A 22252-nucleotide genomic window follows, 5' to 3' on the forward strand; every position below is an offset into this window, starting at 1 on the left:
CGGCCCCGGTCTTTCTGCATGGAGTATGCATGTTCTCCGTGTGCATGCGTGGGTTTTCTCTCCGGTTTCCTCCCACAGTCCAAAAACATGACAGTCAGGTTAATTGGTCTCTCCAAATTATCTCTAGATGTGAGTGTGTGTGTGCATGGTTGTTAGTCCTGTGTGTCTCTGTGTTGCCCTGTGACAGACTGGCGACCTGTCCAGGGTGACCCCACCTCTCGCCCGGAACGTTAGCTGGAGATGGGCACCAGCAACCCTCCCGACCCCACTGAGGGACAAGGGTGTAAAGAAAATTGATGGATGGATTTATCTGATTTTAACAGGTAACAAATAAAGGTTTATATCATGTACTTCTCAAGCAACTATTTTTGAATAACAGAATAAATGTTTGGGTTATTCAAAAATGCAGATTTTTGATGATGTGTAGAAAAATGTTAATGTCAATTTTATTTATAAAGCATTGAAAAACTGATATTCACTGCAGCAAAATGCTGTAAAGTATTACAGCAGTATAAGAAGAAAAACACATAAAGAATTCAAACATGCACAAAAGTCATTATTTTGAAAATAATGTTATTTTTATATGATTATTTCACTTTGACAAAAGAATGAATGAACCATAATATTAAAATACGTTAGTTAAAAACTTAATTTACCCATGATATTTAAACTTTACACAGAAATTCTCAATTTCAAGTAAATAAATCACAGAATTAATTTATGAATAATATAATTTCAAACTTACTGTACTGCTGGTCCACAGAACATAAGAGTATTTTTATCCTGTGATTCTGGTGGGGCTGGTTTTCGTATTATGCAAATGAAAATAATCATGTTATAAATAATGTGTTTCAAATTCCACTAAGAGGTTTATCAGAAACATTCAGTTTGTTAAAAAACGTATGTTTTATTGTCATTAACAATGATACAATACAAATATTATATTCTTATTTGGTTTAATCAACACAAACAGGACTGGAGACACCAAAAATATACAGAAGATACCTGCACCATATTAAATTAAACCCTAATGTTGTTAAAATAGTTCTTCCAATAACTTTACTTTTCCCATGTTTAGCTGGAATCCGTCATTGACATAATCTCTGACTCTAACTCACTTGATTAATGTGTTAGGCAAGAAAAAAAGGGACAAACATGGTTAGTAAATGCATCAAACATCAAGTGGCAATACAAGAGTGAAACATCCACAAAAAGGTTCTAAATGAAAAAACATCATATTAAAAGCAATTCCATAAACAAATTGTGTTTAAGTTACATTGTTGATTTATTATTTCAAAATAATTTAATTTGACATTTTTTGTAGAAATACGTGAAATCTAATGTAAAGCTTTATATGTTTTGTTAACATGAATCTACATCAAATTGTTTAAAAATGTATTCATATACTAAAATGTTTGAAAATAACCTGAACAAATTGTCCAAATTTGCTTTTATTGATCAGATTCAACGTGTTTCTTCCCCAGGAGGAGGAGTCAAGGCAAATACTGAACGCTCCACTTTTACATGTCTGTCAGTTTAAGAGCAGCAGTGAATTAGTGGTGAACACAGAATGAACAGAGACAAATGGCTTCTACAATGATTAGATTTCAGGTTCTCCTTGCTGTGATTATTTTATCTGCAAACTGGAGTGGTAAGAAAAAATATGTTTTTAGCCAACATTATGATTGATGAAAAGAGATGTTGGTGAGACAGTAAATAATTATCTGTTTTTCTGCAGGAACTGATGGTCAAATACTGACTGAGTCTGAATCAGTGGTTAAAAGGCCTGGAGACTCTCACAGACTGACCTGCACATATTCTGGGTTTAGTAGCACTCCTGACATAGCTTGGATCAGACAGGCAGCTGGAAAAGGACTGGAATGGATCGCTTTTATCTGGGATAACAGCAGCTACATCTACTACTCTGACTCAGTAAGAGGCCGGTTCACCATCTCCAGAGACAACAGCAGAAGTCAGGTGTATCTGCAGATGAACAGCCTGACAGCTGGAGATTCTGCTGTTTATTACTGCGCTCGACAGACACAGTGACACAGAAAGCAGAAACACTGAACAAAAACTCCTGTAATCATGAATCGTTTTAACAAGAAGCCACCACAGGGGGAGCCCTAATACCACTCTTCGTTGATGACTGTCACGCTCACCTCTCTGGTAGCTTTACCTATGCTATGATTAGATGCTATTGATAAGAGCATGGAGTCTTTCTTTCTAGTCATGTGCTTTAAAATGTGGATACAGCTCTTATTTTTCAGGCAAAAAACTTGTGTCGTTGTTTTGTGAACCAGCACAGACAACATGGGCAATGGATCTATTTGATTTTAACAAGTAACAAATAAGCAGTGGTGGAGAAAGTACTCAAAAATTTACTTAAGTAAAAGTACAAATACACAGTCAAAAATGTACTTAAGTAAAAGTCAAAGTACCACATTAACATTTTACTTAAGTAAAAGTAAAAAAGTACTGGCTTTTAAAAATACTTAAGTATTAAAAGTAAAAGTACTTGCTGAATGCATTGCCTAATCACTAATATCATTAAGTGTACCAATCGTATTTAATTTTAATACATCAGTAATGTGCCATTTTAATGAACAATGCCACAGATAAAGCATGTTTTTATTGAGTTTACTCTGTAACATAGTTTAGACTTAGATATGTGATTCTATGCATCATAATTTCAGGGATGGAAACATCTCTGTCCTAATAGCATGAACTTCACTTTTTTGCCACACATTTATTTTGAAAGAAATCCAACTGGCAGAGGAGGACATGGAACCAAGGAGCCACGTAGCAGAGTTGTAGTCTAGACCACCGAACCCAAGACCAAATCAAAACCAGCACCCCGTGCTACATGACAATAAAATTAAGTGCACCTATCAAAATTGCTTCTCAAATTGATCTGAAAGATTCACTTTCCCATAAAAACACCTAGATATATAAACTTAGAGCTGAAATAAATTTAACCAGTGACAATTCAAACTCTTCTTCATTCTGTTTTGCTTTCATCTCTGTGCCACAATACACAGAGGTCTCCTGCCATCCCTAAAAAAATAACACCCTGGGTGGTTGCCCATATTGCCAATGTCAGAATTGCACCATTAAACATAGCAATTAACAACGCTCAACTATGAACACTGTCCAAGGCCCAATAAGCAACAAGTAACCAAGCAGGAGGAGCACCGTGACTGTTCTCATCCTCCTCCTGCTGCAACGTCTGCCACCATGACAGGTGACGAAAACAAAGAGCAATGATCATGCTCTGTGTTCTTACGTTCTTGTTTTATTTATTCGCCAATTAAATATAAAGATATTTTAATGAAATAAATAGCTACTGTAGTGTACGCAGAGCATTACAAGAACAAGAACGGCTCTCAGTGAGGCTTCAGCACTATAGGACTTGGTCAAGATCCGTCCAGAAGATCGGATCGTCCATGAATGTCATATTACTATATTGCACTTTGGTCACAGTGTTGTCCATACATGCAACACCTCAGCCAACACCTCCACACATTAATTCAGTGCATGAGTGACCACTTTGTTTCATCGCAGATGCAACATGCGTTTCAGTAAATACAGCTAGCTTTGCTAGCATCACGTCCACGGAGCTTACCTTTCTTTAAGCTTTCCTTCCAAGTGACGTTAAAAATTGGACGAAGTCCCACCGTCTGTGAAAGCGAAGCGCTGCTGATTGTACATGTCGCCATATCTTATGATTTATGCAGCGCTATTATATTACTGACGCTCAGAGGAAACCACTGCGCATGTCTGGAGCTCCGCGTGCGAGTAAAGGTGGAGCCGATGGGTGACAACAGACACTAAGTCACGTTATTGCTTGGATTTTACGGCGCCACCTTAAGTCCCTGAACTTCACATTTTAACGGAAAAAAGCTCAACGCGACTTGGATGTAACGAGTAACGCGACACTTTGTAGAAATGTAGTGAAGTAGAAAGTACAGATACTTACTGTAAAATGTAGTGGAGTAAAAGTAGAAAGTACCCATTATTAAATCTACTTAAGTAAAGTACAGATACACGAAAATTGTACTTAAGTACAGTAACGAAGTACTTGTACTTCGTTACTTCCCACCACTGCAAATAGACTTTTAATCTTTAAAATTATGTCAGAAGATTTTTAATGAGGTGTGCTTGTTAAGGGACTATTTTTGAATTACATAATAAATGTTTGGGTCAGTTTGTAGATTTTTGATAATGTGTAGAAAATGTTTATGTGAATTTTATTTGTAAAGCATTGAAAAACTGATATTCACTGCACTAAAGTGCTGTACAGTATCACAGTAGTATAAGAAGAAAAAGACACATAATGAATTCAAACATGCACAAAAGTCATTATTTTGAAAACAATTTGTGTTTATCATATGATTGTTCCACTCTAACAAAAGAATGAATGAACCATAATATTAAAATACATTATTTAAAGACTTAATTTACCCATGATTTTTATATATTTAAACTTTATACATAAATACCCAGTTTGAAATATTTAAATCACAGAATAAATTTAAGGACAGTATAATTGGAGACATACTGTTTCTTAATATGGTCCACAGCACATAAAAAAGTATTTTTATCCAGCGATTCAAGTGGGGCTGGTTTGGTATTATGCAAATGAGAAGAATGATGTTATAAAGTCTTGATGTGATGCTGTCAGCTGCAGAAGAACAGAAACTCCCATCAGATCAACTTTCAACATCATCATGTTCTCTGTAGCTCTGCTGCTTCTGCTGCTGGCTGCTGCACCCTGTGAGTCTCACTGAGACAGAAACATTTACAGCATGATGACCGTAAAAATTGTTGATAATTATTTATTTTTAATATTTTCCTTTTCAGCTGTGAAGTGTGAACAGTTGACACAACCAGACTCTGTGACTGTACAGCCAGGTCAACGTCTGACCATCAGCTGTCAGGTCTCTTATTCCCTGGGCTACTACACAGCTTGGATCAGACAAACTGCTGGGAAAGGACTGGAGTGGATTGGCAGGAAATATACTGGAGGTTCTGACTACAAAGATTCACTGAGGAACAAATTCAGTATCGACTTAGACACTTCCAGTAAAACAGTGACTCTGAATGGACAGAATATGCAGCCTGGAGACTCTGCTGTGTATTTCTGTGCCAGAGAGACACAGTGACACAAACCAGCAGCAGAGCCGAACAAAAACCCCTCAGAACGTGAACGTTATATGTTTATATTTAAAATAAACAAAAGTCAAATTCCTCATTTATGAGCACAGAGTTGGTGAATGAAGCTGATTCTGATTCAGAAAATTTAAACTGTTATATTTATTATATAACATTCAAGGTGACATTGACTTAAAACATAATTTTATATAAATAATGTGTTTCAACTTCCACTGAGAGGTTTGTCAGAAACATTCAGTTTAATTAAAAAAATATTTTTTGTCATCAACAATTATATAATACAAATTTTTTATTCTTCAAGCAGGACATGGAAGATAGAAAATATACAGACGATACATGCACCCTATTGTAAACTTTAAAAACCCTCAATGTTGTTAAAATAGTCCTTTCTAATCTATACCAATACCTTTATTGTTCCCACATCTATCTAGAATATAATCAAATTTAAATTTAAACTCTGGCTTTTGTGTGCAGCACACACAAAAAAAGAGATACACATGTTTACCAGATGAACAGTGTGTAAAATAAAAGCACAGGGACATTACAAAAAGTAACACAATTTTTGCACAGAATGTGGCAAGATAAGAGTGAAACATATCCACAAAAATATTCCAAATGCACAATGTTCAGATTAAATGTAATTCCTTTAACAATTTGTGTTCAAGTTTCATTGTTTATTTTCGATTTCAAAATAACTTCATTTAACAGTTTGTGTAGAAAGAAGTGAAAATGGCTGTAAATCTCTACCCATCCATCCATCCATCCATCCATCCATCCATCCATCCATCCATCCATCCATCCATCCATCCATCCATCCATCCATCCATCCATCCATCCATCCATCCATCCATCCATCCATCCATTTTCTGTACACCTTTCTCCCTAGTAGGGTCGGGAGGTGCTGGTGCCTTTCTCCAGTGAACGTTTCGGGCAAGAGGCAGGGTGACGTGGACATGTCGGCGATCTGTCGCAGTAAAGCTTTACATGTTTTGAAAAAACAGGAATCCATATAAAATTATTTGAAAATGAATTCAAAAATCAAAATGTGTGAAAATAATCTGAAATATTCTTCCAAATTTTCTTTTATTGATCAGATAATTTGTGTTTCTTCCCCAGGAGGAGGAGTCAATGCAAATGCTGAACGCTCCATTTTTACATGTCTGTTAGTTTAAGAGCAGCAGTGAATTAGTGGTGAACACAGAATGAACAGAGACAGATGGCTTCTACAATGATTAGATTTAAGGTTTTCCTTGCCTTTATTATCTTGTCCTTAAACTGGAGCGGTAAGAAAAAAATATGTGTTTTTAACCAAATTCATGTTAGATATAAAGAAATGGTGACAGACAAATGAAGTTATGATTGATGAAAAGAGATGGTGGTGAGACAATAAATACTTGTCTGTTTGTCTGTTTTTCTGTAGGTACTGATGGTCAAACACTGACTGAGTCTGAATCAGTGGTTAAAAGGCCTGGAGAATCTCACAGACTGACCTGCACATATTCTGGGTTTAGTAGCACTCCTGGCATAGCTTGGATCAGACAGGCAGCTGGAAAAGGACTGGAATGGATCGCTTTTATCTGGTGGAACAGTGGTGGCATGTACTACTCTGACTCAGTAAGAGGCCGGTTCACCATCTCCAGAGACAACAGCAGATATCAGGTGTATCTGCAGATGAACAGCCTGACAGCTGGAGATTCTGCTGTTTATTACTGCGCTCGAGAGACACAGTGACACAGAAAGCAGAAACACTGAACAAAAACTCCTCAGAGCATGAATAGTTTTAACAAGAAGCCACCACAGGGGGAGCCCTAACACCACTTTTCGTTGATGACTGTCACTCTTGACCTACGTTATGATTAGATGCTTCAGATAAGAGCATGGGGTCATTCTTTCCAGTCATTTGCTTTAAAATGTGCATGCAGTTTTTCTTGCAAAATATTTTCTTGCAAAATATTTGTGTCCTTGTTTTCTTGCTGCTTTGTGAACCAAGTCAGACAACATGGGAGGGGAGACTAAATTGATTTATCTGATTTTAACAAGTACCAAATAAATGTTTTGATCTTTGGCAGGAGTATTAAATTGAGGTGTGCTTCTCAAGGAAATATTTTTGAATAACAGAATAAATGTTTGAGTCAGTTTGCAGATTTTTGATGATTTGTAGAAAAATGTTAATGTCAATTTTATTTACAAAGCATTTAAAAACTGATATTCACTGCACCAAAGTGCTGTACAGTATTACGGTAGTATAAGAAGAAAAAAACACATAACGAATTCAAACATGCACAAAAATTATTATTTTAAAAATAATTAGTTATTTTTATATGATTACTCCACTATGACAAAAGAATGAATGAACCATAATATTAAAATACATCAGTTAAAAATTTAATTGACCCATGATATTTAAACTTTACACAGAAATTCTGAATTTCAAGTAAATAAATCACAGAATTAATTCAAAAACAATATATTTGGAAACATATTATTTCTTAGTACAAGTCCACAGCACATAAAGGAGGAGCTTTTAGTTCAATTGTAATCTTTGGAAACTTTGTCAACTTTGTTTTGCTCTTTTGTAAAAACTTTGTAGAAAAAGATCCACAGCAAAAATATAATTTTTATCTCCTCTTTTTATATGTTTATATTTAACCCTCGTGTTGTCTTAGCATTCTGTTTACTCCCCTTGTCCTACATGTCAAAAATAACCCGCCCTAACAAAAGCCCCAAAATAAAGCAAATTAATTTAATTTTGAATCCAAAATCTATTTTGCATGATAAAACAATCTGTATATCAACTCAACTCAATTCAATACTTTTTTTTGTCATGTATTTTTGTTATGCAATACAGAAAGACGATCAACAGTATTTATTTATTTTTACCACAAACCAATTGTTGTAGCAGATTTTCTTTACAAAGTAAAGGTTTGTTATTGTAATTATATAAATGTGAAGCTACTACTTTTGAATTAATTATACTTAGAGGGAAAAAAAAGTCAACAATTCACTTCCTATTTTTTTAGGAAGTGAATTATAAAAAAATACCTCTCGTAACACAACAACAACAAAAAAAGTAGCTTGATTTTGTGAACAATGTAACATCAGCTCTTATGTTGTGTCCCATAATTATATGAAATGTTCAACACAAGATGAAGAACATCTTCATGTTCATCTCATGAAGATGTTCTTATGCTGAACATCCTTAACACAAGATGAAGAACGCATTCTGTTCAACATAAGGTGTTGAACTTATAAGATGTTTTTATGTTGAACATCTTCAATATAAGTTGATGATCATAATATTCTTCCCACCCCACGTTGAACTTCAGATGAAGAACATCCGCATGAGATGGAGATGTTCTTCATCTGATAAAGATGCTTTCACGATGAACATCTTCAACATAAGACGAAGGTCATCCTATCCTTCCTAACCTACGTTGAACATAAGATGACGAACATCCCACATCGAACACAAAATATTCAACACAAGATGTTCAAGAAAACCTTCATAGCATGAAGATGTCCTTCACCATATAAAGACGCTCCTACATTAAACATCTTCAGCCCAAGAATTTGTTCAGCATAAGATGTTCAACTTCTCATGCTGAAGATCCCTTGTAGGTCAGTATGTGCAAACATACAACGTAGCACCTGTTAGTGAAACGTCTTCAGCAAGGAACCAAATAGTGGTACTCAGATTCAGCATACCTTCATATCCTCTATACCTAATTTGATTTTGTTATGGCTGAGATTATTTTTTGTTGTGTTTGGGAACTTGTGTGATGTGAGGGGTTAGATGTAGATTGAGAGTGCAAGTGCAGGTCAAATGCAAGTTCAATTTGTACATAAATCCAGTTTCTTTGATATGTGTGTGTGTGTGTGAGTGGGTGCGTGCAGGTGAGTGTGTGCAGGTGTGTCTGTACATGTATTAGAGAGAGTTGGGTCCAAAATGACCCATAAGACAATCCTTGGACCCTAGTGGTGCTCAGCCCACATGGAAATATAAACAAAAACAAAGTGTCATAAATACAGGATCAATTTAGGAAAAATCATACAATTTCAAGTTGGAAAAACACCGTTTAGGGCATTTTTTCTACAGCTAAACATGCTGCTGGGTCACTTTGGACCAGCAAGACAACACAAGGGTTAAAATGAACAAAAGTCAAATTCCTCATTTATGAGCACAGAGTTTGTGAATGAAGTCGATTCTGATTCAGAAAATTGAAACTGTTATATTTATAATGTCACATTCAAGGTGACATTGATTTAAAACATAATTTTACATAAATAATGTGTTTCAACTTCCACTGAGAGGTTTATCAGAAACATTCAGTTTCTACACAATAACATCATTTTTTTGTCATCAACAATGATATAATACAAATATTGTATTCTTAAAATCCGGTTAAATCAACACAAGCAGGATGGAAAACATAAAACATAAATAGGACACATGCATTCTAGTCTAAACAATAAATGTCTCACTGTTGGTAAAATAGTTCTTTCTAAACTATATCAAAATCTTTAACCTCCTATTATGTTCGTTTCTGAGGTACAGCAAATGTTCGTGGAGAGTTTTATCATGCTATAGGTCAGGAACCAAAAATTCCTCCAAAACATTTTTTTTTCTGATTATTAACTCTAATACTAACCATCTCAATCAAAATTTGTGCAATTATGTTTTTATTTCTCAGAAATTAAGGATTAATGACGACAACTTACTCAATTACTCATTTGGACATAAAAATTAGATTTACATTTTTATGTCCACTGAAAAAAACCTAGACACAAAAAAACAATATTTCTTGAAAATGATCTTTGGTAAATTTTTATATTACATTTAATTTTTTTTTCAAAGGGAGATCTTTATATTGAACTTGAGACACACATACTGTTCCGCCAATTAAATCAAGATAAATGAGTCATGCAGAGAGTATTATGTTCCCTCCACTTCTACTGAGTGTCCATCAGTGTGGGTGGAGTTTACCCACTGTTCCCGTCAAAGTTGTATGAACACCTGCTTTCTCGCAGTTCATTGTGAAGTAAAGAGAGCAGGGAGAAAATGGGTTTGGTGTGTCTACGTGTGTGTGTTTGTGTGTGTGTGGTGAAATAAGGTTCATAGCTGTAAGGAAACAAACAGAATTGGACATTTTTAATCTTTTTTGCACTTTAACTTGACTGTCGGGTCAAATTGACCCGAACAGTATCGATGTAACAAGTAGACGCAGGGGGTGCTGCAAATGTGTAAAATGAATAAATGTTCAATTATATGTAGAGTTCACCTATTAAGACAAATAGAAAAGTTTCATGCAATAAAATACTTGCAACTATTTTAAAAATATTTTTAAACTTTGAAACGGGTCAATTGACCCGCACATAATAGGAGGATCCAGTATCTACCTGAAATACATAATTGATTGAAATTCAAACTCTAACACACCTAATGTGTAACACCAGGGAAAAAGAGACAAACATATTTAGTAAGTTAACAATGTCTTTAATAAAAGCACAGAGACATTACAAAAAGTAAGAAAAAGTACTGCACACAACATCATGTGACAATATAAGAGTGAAACATCCACAAATGAACAAAGATCAGATTAAAGTTAATTTCTTAAACAATTTGTGTTCAAATTTCATAGTTGATTATGATTTCAAAATAACTTAATATGACAGTGTGTTTAGAAAAAAGTGGGAACGGATGTAAGGCTTTATATGTTTTGGTAAAACAGAAATCCACATCAAATTATTTGAAAATGAATTCAAATATCAAAATGTCTGAAAATAATCTGAAATAATCGAGCATCTTTGCTTTTATTGACAAATTATTTGTGTTTCTTCCACAGGAGGAGGAGTCAATGCAAATACTGAACACTCCACTTTTACATGTCTGTTAGTTTAAGAGCAGCAGTGAATTAGTGGTGAACACAGAATGAACAGAGACAGATGGCTTCTACAATGATTAGATTTGAGGTTTTCCTTGCTGTTATTATTTTGTCCTTAAACTGGAGTGGTAAGAAAATAAATATATATTATGCAGAAAGACCGGCGCCGGGAAACGAACCCAGAACCTTCTTGCTGCAGGGCAACAGCTCTACCAACTGTGCAGCCGTATATCACATTCAAGGTGATATTGACTTGAAACATAATTTTATATAAATAATGTGTTTCACCTTCCACTAAGAGGTTTGTCTGAAACATTCGGTTTGTTAAAAAATGTTTTTGTCAATAACAATGATACAATACAAATATTATATTCTTATTTGGTTTAATCAACACTAGCAGGACTGGAGACGCAAAAATATACGGAAGATACATGCACCATATTAAACTAAACCCCAATGTTGTTAAAATAGTTCTTCCAAAACTATACCAATAACTTTACTTTTCCAAGGTTTAGCTGGAATCCGTCATTGATATAATCTCTGACTCTAACTCACTTGATTAATGTGTAAGGCAAGAAAATAAAGGGACAAACATGGTTAGTAAGCAAACGGTGTGTTTAATAAAATGCAGGGTTTTGCAAAAAACATCAAGTGGCAAAACAAGAGTGAAACATCCACAAAAAGGTTCTAAATGCAAAAACATCAGATTAAATGCAATTCCATAAACAAATAGTGTTCAAGTTTCATTGTTGATTTATGATTTCAAAATAATTTAATTTGACATGTTATGTAGAAATAAATGAAATCTGCTGTAAAGCTTTATATGTTTTGTTAACATGAATCCACATCAAATTGTTTAAAAATGTATTCAGATACTAAAATGTTTGAAAATAACCTGAACAAATTGTCCAAATTTGCTTTTATTGATCAGATTCAACGTGTTTCTTCCCCAGGAGGAGGAGTCAATGCAAATACTGTACACTCCACTTTTACATGTCTGTTAGTTTAAGAGCAGCAGTGAATTAGTGGTGAACACAGAATGAACAGAGACAAATGGCTTCTACAATGATTACATTTCAGGTTCTCCTTGCCTTTATTAGCTTTTCCTTAAAATGGAGCGGTAAGAAAAAAAGATTCGTTTTTTTAAACAAATTCATGATTGATGAAAAGAGATGGTGGTGAGACAATCAATAATAATCATTGTTTTTTCTGCAGGAATTGATGGTCAAACACTGACTGAGTCTGAATCAGTGGTTAAAAGGCCTGGAGAATCTCACAGACTGACCTGCACATATTCTGGGTTTAGTAGCACTCCCCACATAGCTTGGATCAGACAGGCAACTGGAAAAGGACTGGAATGGGTCGCTTTTATCTGGGATGACAGCAGTGGCATGTACTACCCTGACTCACTGAAAACCCGATTCACCATCTCCAGAGACAACAGCAGAAGTCAGGTGTATCTGCAGATGAACAGCCTGACAGCTGGAGATTCTGCTGTTTATTACTGCGCTCGAAGAGCCACAGTGACACAGAAAGCAGAAACACTGAACAAAAACTTCTTTGATCATGAAAAGTTTTAACAAGAAGCCACCACAGGGGGAGCCCTAACACCAGTTTTCTTCGGTGACTGTCTCTCTCGCTTTACAGGTTCTTTTGTCTTTATTGTTATCAAATGGAGTCATTCCTTTTAGTCCTGTGCTGAGCAAGGACAATACAACTATTCTTTGTTATTTTCTTTATTTTGTCTAAATTAAAACAGAGTTGGGTTTGAATAAATTCACATCACACTATTCGATATTTAACATCACACTATTCAAATTTAATGCTCCTTCAGAGGAACATTAAATTTGGTTCCAAATACTTCACAAATGTAAATGTAACAAATAGGCAAATCTTTCAGTGAATTTCTTTCAACAATTAAAATAAGATGCATTACATAAATAATGTCAATGTATGTACAGATGTTTAATAAGACATTATAAAGTTGTGCACAGAACAAAAGGTGACGATACAAGAGTTACTTACTCTGTTAAAAACAGTTCATGTTTATGATTTCCTGTTCTACCGATTTCAACATGATGTGGTTCAACTGAAATATTTGTTGTATTCTTCCACAAATACGTCCATAAAGGCAAAGTACATAACAGGTCAGAAATAAATATTTACAACAATTTCTGTTCCAATTTATTAGTTGAGTTTTGTTTTAGAAATAATGTAAGAATATGACAGTTTATATATTTTTTTCTAAATTATGCCAACACCTTTACTGTTCCCATATTGATCTGGAATCCATATTTGATTTCTTCTCTGACTCTAACTCACCTGATTAATGTTTAACACAAGGAAAAGAGGGACAAACATGTTAGTAAGCAAACAGTGTGTTTAATAAAGCATTACAAAACATTCTGCAGAGAACATCACGTGGCAATATAAGAGTGAGACACATCCACAAAAATGTTCCAAATGCACAAAGATCAGATTAGTTTTTAAATGAGCTGTGCTGTTAAGGACTATTTTTGAATAAATGTTTGAGCAGTTTGCATATTTTTGATGATGTGTAGAAAAATGTTAATGTGAATTTATTTATAAGCATTGAAAAACTGATATTCATTGCTTCAAAGTGCTGTACAGTATTACAGTATGTAAGAAGAAAAAAATACACATAATGAATTTAAACATGCACAAGTCGTTATTTGTGTTTATCATATGGTTGTTCCACTCTAACAAAGAACGAATGAACCATAATATTAAAACATTATTTAAAGACTTAATTTACCCATGATTTTAATTATTTAAACTTTATATATAATTCTCAATTTCAAGTAAGTAAATCTCAAAACTAATTGGACAATATAATTGGAAACATATTATTTCTTGCTGTTGGTCCACAGCACATAAAAAATCTTTTTATCCTGTGATGGTGGGGCTGGTTTGGTATTATGCAAATGAAAAGAATCATGTTATAAAGTCTTGATGTGATGCTGTCAGCTGCAGAGGAGGAGAAACTCCCATCAGATCATCTTCAACACCAACATGTTCTCTGTAGCTCTGCTGCTGCTGCTGGCTGCTGCATCCTGTGAGTCTCACTGAGACAGAAACATTTACAGCATGATGACAATAAATTCAATTCATTGTTGGTAACAATATAGTTTTAATGTTTTTCTCTACAGGTATAAAGTGTGAACAGTTGACACAACCAGACTCTGTGACTGTGCAGCCAGGTCAAAGTCTGACCATCAGCTGTCAGGTCTCTTATTCTCTGAGCAGCTATGCAACAGCTTGGATCAGACAGCCTGCTGGGAAAGGACTGGAGTGGATTGGGTGGAAATATACTGGAGATTCTAGCTACAAAGATTCACTGAGGAACAAATTCAGTATCGACTTAGACACTTCCAGTAAAACAGTGACTCTGAATGGACAGAATATGCAGCCTGGAGACTCTGCTGTGTATTACTGTGCCAGAGACCACAGTGACACAAACCAGCTGCAGAGCAGAACAAAAACCCCTCAGAACATGAACAGATGATATCAAACCACCAAAGGAGGAGCTTTCAGTTCATTTTTAATCTTTTGTCAACCTTATTTTGCTCTTTTGTAAAAACATTTCAGAAAAAACTCATAGTTTTTCTCTCCTCTTTTTATATGTTTATATTTAAAGTGAACAAAAGTCAAAATCCTCATTTATGAGCACAGTTGATGAATGAAGCTGATTCTGATTCAGAAAATTGAAACTGTTATAGTTAAAATATAACTCTCAATGTGACATATACTTAAGACATTATTTTATATAAATAATGTGTTTCACCTTCCACTAAGAGATTTGTCAGAAACATTCAGTTTGCTGAAAAAAATATTTTATTTTTGTCATCAACAATGATATAATACAAATATGTTCTTACAATCAGGTTAAATCAACACAAGCAGGACTGAAAACATAAAATATGCAGGGGATACTTGTACCATATTAAACTAACCCAAGTTAAATATTTTGTTTCTAAACTTTGCCAACACCTTTACGTTCCATATTGATCTGGAATCCTTATTTGATTTCTTCCACCTAATTCACCTGATTAATACACAAGGAAAAAAAGGGACAAACATGTTTAGTAAGCAAACAGTGTGTTTAATAAAAGCATTACAAAACATTCTGCAGAGAACATCAAGTGGCAATATAAGAGTGAGACACATCTACAAAAATGTTCCAAATGCACAAAGATCAGATTATATTTATTACCTTAAACAAATTGTTTTCAAATTTCATTGTTGATTTATGATTTCAAAATAGCTTAATATGACAGTGTGTGTAGAAACAAGTGAAAACTGATGTAAAACCTTGTATGTTTTGGTAAAAAAAGGAATCCACATCAAATTGTTTGAAAATGAATTCAAGTATCAAAATGTTTTAAAATAATTTGAAATAATCTCCAACTTTGCTTTTTTTTAATCAAATTATTTGTGTTTCTTCCACAGGAGGAGGAGTCAATGCAAATGCTAAATGCTCCACTTTTACATGTCTGTTAGTTTAAGAGCAGCAGTGAATTAGTGGTGAACACAGAATGAACAGAGACAAATGGCTTCTACAATGATTAGATTTCAAGTTTTCCTTACCTTTATTATGTTTTCCTTAAAATGGAGCGGTAAGAAAAAAAACATTCTTTTTTTCCTAAATAAGTTGATGATTAGTTTAAAGAGATGGTGGTAAGACAAATTAAATTGATCTGTTTTTCTGCAGGTACTGATGGTCAAACACTGACTGAGTCTCAATCAGTGGTTAAAAGGCCTGGAGACTCTCACAGACTGACCTGCACATATTCTGGGTTTAGTAGCACTCCCCACATAGCTTGGATCAGACAGGCAGCTGGAAAAGGACTGGAATGGATCGCTGTTATCTGGTATGACAGCAGCTACATCTACTACTCTGACTCAGTAAGAGGCCGGTTCACCATCTCCAGAGACAACAGCAGAAGTCAGGTGTATCTGCAAATGAACAGCCTGACAGCTGGAGATTCTGCTGTTTATTACTGCGCTCAACAGACACAGTGACACAGAAAGCAGAAACACTGAACAAAAACTCCTCTGTGAATTGATCATTTTAACAAGAAGCCACCAGGGGAACCATAACACCACTGTTCTTGATCAAAACCAACATATTTACATATACAAGAAGTTTCACACAGAAGAAATAACTATGGGAATATTCAGAAGATTTAAATCCATTAGAAATAGATTTTCCATTAATATTTTAGAGTAGATGAACAAAAATACAGGCATCAATTTAAAGTATTCCTATCTGTACAATGTTTGATATCACTTAATGTTTTCTCTTTAAAAATACACAGATTTTGCTTAGTGTGTTTTTCAGGTTGTCAAAATAAATGTCAATAGCTAAAAAAGATTTGTAAGAACACAACTGTTGTACTACACATAATATTAAGCAGGTCACTCTTTTAAAACCTATTTGTTGTTCTTGAGAGTTTCGCTGCATGTGGCTCAATGACACTAATAAATTTGCAGTATTTTTTCTTTATATATATATCTATATATAGATATATATAGCAATACAAATTTTTTATATTTCTTTATATATCAATATTTCTTGATCTTGGGCAGACACATTTCTTTGAAATACAGAAATAGTCACACCATTTCAATAATAATGAAAAAACAACAACAACAAAAACAGGTCATTATTTAAAAGACCGATGCAATGAACTTGAATGACCAAAATGTGCAGGTTTGGTAGTTGGAAATGCTGACTGGTCAATTTACCACAATTTAGATTAGTATCCTAATCTTTCATAAAACTCAGAAGGAAAACAACTAAAAAAAGAAAAAGGATCATAATAAATCAAATGTTTCCCAAACATTTTGCATTCTGGCACTTAATGTTAGCTATAAGCAAAGAAATATTAACCAGTCATAAGTTGCCGATATACTCATTGGTTGATTATCATTATGCAAATAAAGTATTCAGGTTTATAGACTTTGTCTTGATCAGCTGCAGAGGCGGAGAAACTTTTTTTTTTTTTTAGCTTAAGGTTAAAATCAGCTAGTTTTCTTATGATTGCTTTTTTAAAAGATCATATTTATAGGGCTGAATACAAGTTCAGTCTTATAATTATATATCCATGAATAGAACAAAAATAATGAAGCCTTGCTTAACAACCTGCAAGTAAAAACATTTGTACCTTATCTATCTGAAGTGAGGATTACTGAATAGGACGTTCCATTTTGAAGGATGCAAAAAGAAATAGGACAATTGTTTGTTAGGTCTCCATGGAATTAAGTTACTGAAATAAAAGAAATTGCATGATAAATGATTCCAAATATGTAAACTGCAACACAATCTGAGGATAGCCCTGCATTAAATGGACAATTTATGTCGAGCTTTATTTTAGATGCCAAAAACAATGAGATTTACAGAACAGAGATCATTTAGTCTGTTGTTGGTCATTTCATTTAAAACACCTCTCACCTCACATGCAGCTTGGAAAAAAACAGACACACACACAAGTGACCATCTGTGCTCTTCATCCAAAATATTTGCAAAATATGCTGCTCCTTTATTTGAAGGCAAAACATTATATTGCGAGAACATGCAGAGGACAAATCCTACAACACATTTATACAAACAAATTTGAACATTATCAAAAACTTTATTTCAGAACTCAGAGTAAAACTTGACCCATTAAACTCAGATTGATATATTTCAAGCAGTCATTTCTGTGATTCTTTGATTTCACTTATGGCTTACATGAACCGATTGAAAAAGCAGTTTTTAAACATTTTTATGACCTAAACAATAAAGGAAAAACTTCTTACTTAACAAATTTCCAGCTGCCACTCGTAGACAGTCTGCACAAGGGGCTTAAGAAACAAAAGGTAAATCCTAAAGAAGCTGGCTAGTCACAGAGTGACAGAGTGACCAGGAATTATTATGGAAGAAAAAAGCATGGTACAAAAAGGAGCAAAGGGAGAAGACTATCATTATGATGATGCTAATTTTATTTTTCAGGACTTGCCTTCACTGCCATTGTCAGCTTGATTAGCCAGAAAGCAGGCCTGATCTAAAGGCCATGGAGAGTATTATCAGGAGGAAAGTAAGGGGCATCAACCCAATAATGTGGCTGGACTGAGAGCAGCTTTTAAAGCAACCTGGGCTTCGTTTACACCTCAGCAGCAAAACCGCAAGATCATTGCCTCTGTACCACAGCATGACGGACAGCAATCCAGGCAAAAGGAGCCACAATAAAATATTTACACTGTGCAGTTTAGCAAACCAACATTTGTCTCAAAGATCTTTTTTTTATTGGTCTTATGTAATATTCTAATGTTGAGGTAATTTGTAGTTTGGTTTGTGTTAGCTGTCAGGCATGATCATCAAAAACTGAATAAAAACTCTTGAAATAAATCAATCTGAGTTAATCTATATAATCAACACAGCTCCTTTTTAAATAAAATTACTGAAAAAAATACATTTTGATGATATTCTTTGACCAAAGTGAAGCCATATCTTGTGACATTCATATATGGGGAAAGCACTGGTTTTAGTCAGAGTCCGTCATCCAGCAAAAAGCTTTTTATACCTGGACTGAGGTTTATTAATATGGATCAAGCCGCCTCTTTCTCAGGGGTGTTGAGTTTCCATGTGTCTGTTCAAAGACGTTCTTTCTCGAAAACATTTCCCACATGTCAGACACGGAAAGGGCCTCTCACCCGTGTGAGTTCTCATGTGGATGTTTAAATTACTCTTTTTACCAAAACTTTTTCCACAGGTGAGACATGGAAAAGGCTTCTCCCCGGTGTGAGTTCTCATGTGAGACCTCAAATCACAGCTCTGGCAAAAGCCTTTGGCGCACACTTCGCAGGTGTACGGCTTGTCGTCCGTGTGTCCCCGTTTGTGTTTGGTCAGATACCGTCTTTGACTGAACCTTTTCCCACATATGGGACACAAGAAAGGCTTCTCCTCTGTGTGCGTCTTCATGTGGACCGTCATGAAGGTTTTTTCTCTGAAACTCTTCCCGCAGGTGGGACATGAAAAAGGCTTCTCACCCGAGTGGGTGCTCATGTGGCAATTCAAGGCAGACTTCGTAATGAAGCTTCTCTTGCAGGTTAGACACGTGAAAGGCCTGTTGCCCGTGTGCGTCTTCATGTGAGCCGTCAAATTGGCGCGAACGCCGTAAGACTTGCCACACAGCTCGCATCTGTGGGGCTTCTCGCCAGTGTGCGTTACCATGTGACACTTCAGACAGTTTTTTCTCATGAAGGTTTTGCCGCAGAGCCTGCACCGGAAAGGCTTCTTCCCTATGTGGATCCTCATGTGATCCTTCAGATGGCCGTTCTGACTGAAACTTTTACTGCAGAACTCGCACGAATACGGCCTCTCGCCCGTGTGAGTTCTCACGTGAGTGTTGAGCTGACCGTTGTCGCTGAAGGCTTTGCCGCACGCGTCGCAGGAATACGACTTCTCTCCCGTGTGAGTTCTCATGTGGCTGTTCAGTCCGTATTTTCGGCCAAAGCATTTGCCGCAGACCCCACACAGGAAGGGTTTCTCACCCGTGTGAGTTCTCTTATGATCGGTCAAATGGTTTTTTTTCCGGAACTCCTTCCCGCAGATGTCGCAGCGGTGCAGCACACTTTTACCGCAGATTTCCGGGTCCTGGTACTCAGCTTTAACGGGACTCTGAGAGAGGAGTTCATTCCCACTTTGGTCCTCGTCGCTGTCGTCCGTTTCCTCTTCTGAAGAACTTTCCACATAAGTCTCAATCTCTTGCTTTATTTCTAGTTGCTGGTCATCTGGACGGACGTACAGTTCCTTGTCTTCCTCTTTAACCTGAACAAACTTTGGTTTCTCCTGTGTCTCATTAGGCCAAACTGCTTCTGGTTCTTCATGGTTGGACTCCGTCTCTTGCTGCGAGACAATCTGGTCACGAGAATCCACAGACATTGACGGATGTAATTCTGCGGAAGATCTGAGGGAAATACAAAAAAAAAAACAATATTAGTGGGATTTGAGAAAAATTACAAACACATCTACTTTATGCAGCTGTGTATGTACCTCATGGTCCTGAAAGCAGACATAAAGCCCAGTAAAAGCTTTATTTTCCAACAGCTGACAGTTTTACTCTTGGTGTCCGATGAAATACATGCAGCCTGGTGTTCATCTGTTGATCTTGGAGTTCATTCTGTAAAGCTGGAAAATGTCATCTATGTTAATAGATATATTATGTTTCACACTTTTTGAACTGTTTGTGTATATTTTCTATTATGATGGCTGGTAATGAAGTCAAAGTATGACAGGTACCACTATCATGTACCGATAAGCTAATGAAATTAGACTTATAGCTAAATAAACAAGTCTAAGAATGAAACACAAATATCTAGACTATCATAAACTCTGAATATTACCTTACAGTAGCAGAGCAGCTAATGTTCACTACTGTTAATATGGCAGCGAGGTTCAAATTTGAGTATATCATCTAATTATTCATTATCAACAAGAGCATCTTGTTGATAATAGTTAAGCATAACTATGAGCCATTTTCCCTTGGTCCTACTAAAAGATATGACAAACGCTGCAAAGCCTACAAAAAAACGTTTCGTCAAGATATGGAAAATTTAAGAACAATCAGAGAACCAGGACTAAAGAGTTATCAAGATTTCAGAGTAGTGACAGAAAAAGAGTGGATATTTAGAATTTCTATGAATGATAACATTTATAGGTAAAGTTATCCAGAGAAAGTTGGGAAAGCCTGGAGAGCAGCTGTTGCTGTTGCAGGCTTTACACTTCCACCATTTTACAAGCATGTTTAATAGAAAGCCACAACACATTTACAGCCCAAATAAAGGAAAAACTCGCAAAACAAAAAAAATCAAAAACAATACTTGAATGTATCCCTAATTTGTGTGACCTGTATGACAGCTCACTCTTGCCTGTATACTGAAGAATCAGATTAACTTTACATAGTTTTGGGTGAAATCAGGCTGATTACAGCATCTTTAAACAAGAACAAAAACTCAAACACATAAATACAAAATATATACATACTAAAAAAGGGTGTAGGTCAAAGTAGATCGAAGTGTGGAAAGTATTTTACAAAAGCATAAAATAAAGGAAATGTGTTGTTAAAAGTCTAGCAGAACATGTGATTTAGTCATTGCTAGATGTTAAAGAAACCATCTGATGCAAAATTGAAAAGGTGATTATAAATGTGTACCGACTTTTTATTGTGGTTTACTATTCTTGTTTAATAAGGACAGAGGCACAGGTTTATTAAACCTAAAGCAAATCAATAGCTTGGAAAAGTTTGAGGTCAGAACAATGTGCTCTGCTATGGCTAATCGTTAGCATTTACACAGAGAAAAAATGATTTGCTCCGCCACTGATATCTTACTTTATGTAAGATATTTAATGCTAAAAATTTCACCACAAAGTCTCACTTCAAAACATCCACATTATTCATTTTGAGGCCTGCATTATAGTGTTGATTACATGCAGTTATTGCTAATGCTAACGTTTTTGTTGGTTTTTCTCTTACCGTTTATATTTGTTGATGCTTGCAGAAAAAGCTGGTGAAACTCCAGTGCCTGATAAATGTCCCGACCGCTGTGAGAAGTATCTTCAGTGTCTTTCTAAATAAACAGAAAGGTCAGTAGTGACTCTAGAGTTAGCCTCCTGTAATTCATCTCCTACCAGCTTGTTTTGCTCGTGATGCAGGAAGAAAGTGGTTGCTGCAGGCAAGCTGGCTCAATCACCAGAAGCTAGTAAAAACGCTGAGACCTCACATTTCTTTGTGAGAAACGAAGAGGTATAGTTAGCATATATTTACACACAATCTAGGAGGGAAAAAGCCTAGCTGGGATCGTGTGTTTGTGTGGAGGTGGAGGTGTGGCTACACTTAGAGGAAGTCTGGTCCGGTAAAGTTCTGACTTTCAAAATAAAAGCCTACTTCACCCAAACCAAGTCTTCGAAGTAAAAATGAGCCATGTGAAGTGGATTATTTTAAAATAAAATATAATAACTTTTTCATTATCGGTAACACTGATAAGTGAAATTAAAGGTTAGATAAAAATAATAATAAAAAAATACACTTTTTTTTCATCAAAAAACGACTAACAGTGGTTTTGAACCAAGTCAGACAAATGCAATTTAGACTCTTATCTCAAGCACTCATTCAACTATAAAGTATGAATTC

The 22252-nt window shown here is 35.4% G+C and overlaps 1 protein-coding gene across 2 annotated transcripts; it reads right to left on the reverse strand.

The window, feature by feature from the left end:
- Window positions 1-17411: 17411 nt before the first annotated feature.
- Window positions 17412-21963, reverse strand: LOC103469168 (uncharacterized). Of its 2 annotated transcripts, none has more exons than XM_081609873.1 (3): window positions 21751-21963; window positions 20116-20250; window positions 17412-20029 (listed from the first exon to the last, which is right to left on the reverse strand). In XM_081609873.1, exons 2-3 carry the CDS (start codon window positions 20136-20138, stop codon window positions 18685-18687), a joined length of 1368 nt encoding a protein of 455 aa, XP_081465999.1. In that variant the 5' UTR covers window positions 20139-20250; window positions 21751-21963; the 3' UTR covers window positions 17412-18684. The 2 variants fall into 2 exon arrangements, with proteins under 2 accessions (XP_081465999.1, XP_008414914.2); XM_008416692.3 differs by having other exon boundaries at window positions 21596-21963.
- Between the last annotated feature and the right edge of the window lie 289 nt (window positions 21964-22252).

Source organism: Poecilia reticulata, chromosome 8 (assembly GCF_904066995.2).
Source record: "Poecilia reticulata chromosome 8, P_reticulata-male-v2, whole genome shotgun sequence".
NCBI lineage: Eukaryota > Metazoa > Chordata > Actinopteri > Cyprinodontiformes > Poeciliidae > Poecilia > Poecilia reticulata.

What these genes read in the sequence shown, in the direction of transcription:
- LOC103469168 (XM_081609873.1), bottom strand. Translation starts at nt 20,138, where the DNA reads ATGTCTGCTTTCAGGACCATGAG. An exon ending in TCTGCTTTCAGGACCATGAG is followed by an intron (nt 20,030 to 20,115) that starts GTACATACACAG and finishes TATTTCCCTCAG; the next exon opens with ATCTTCCGCAGAATTACATC.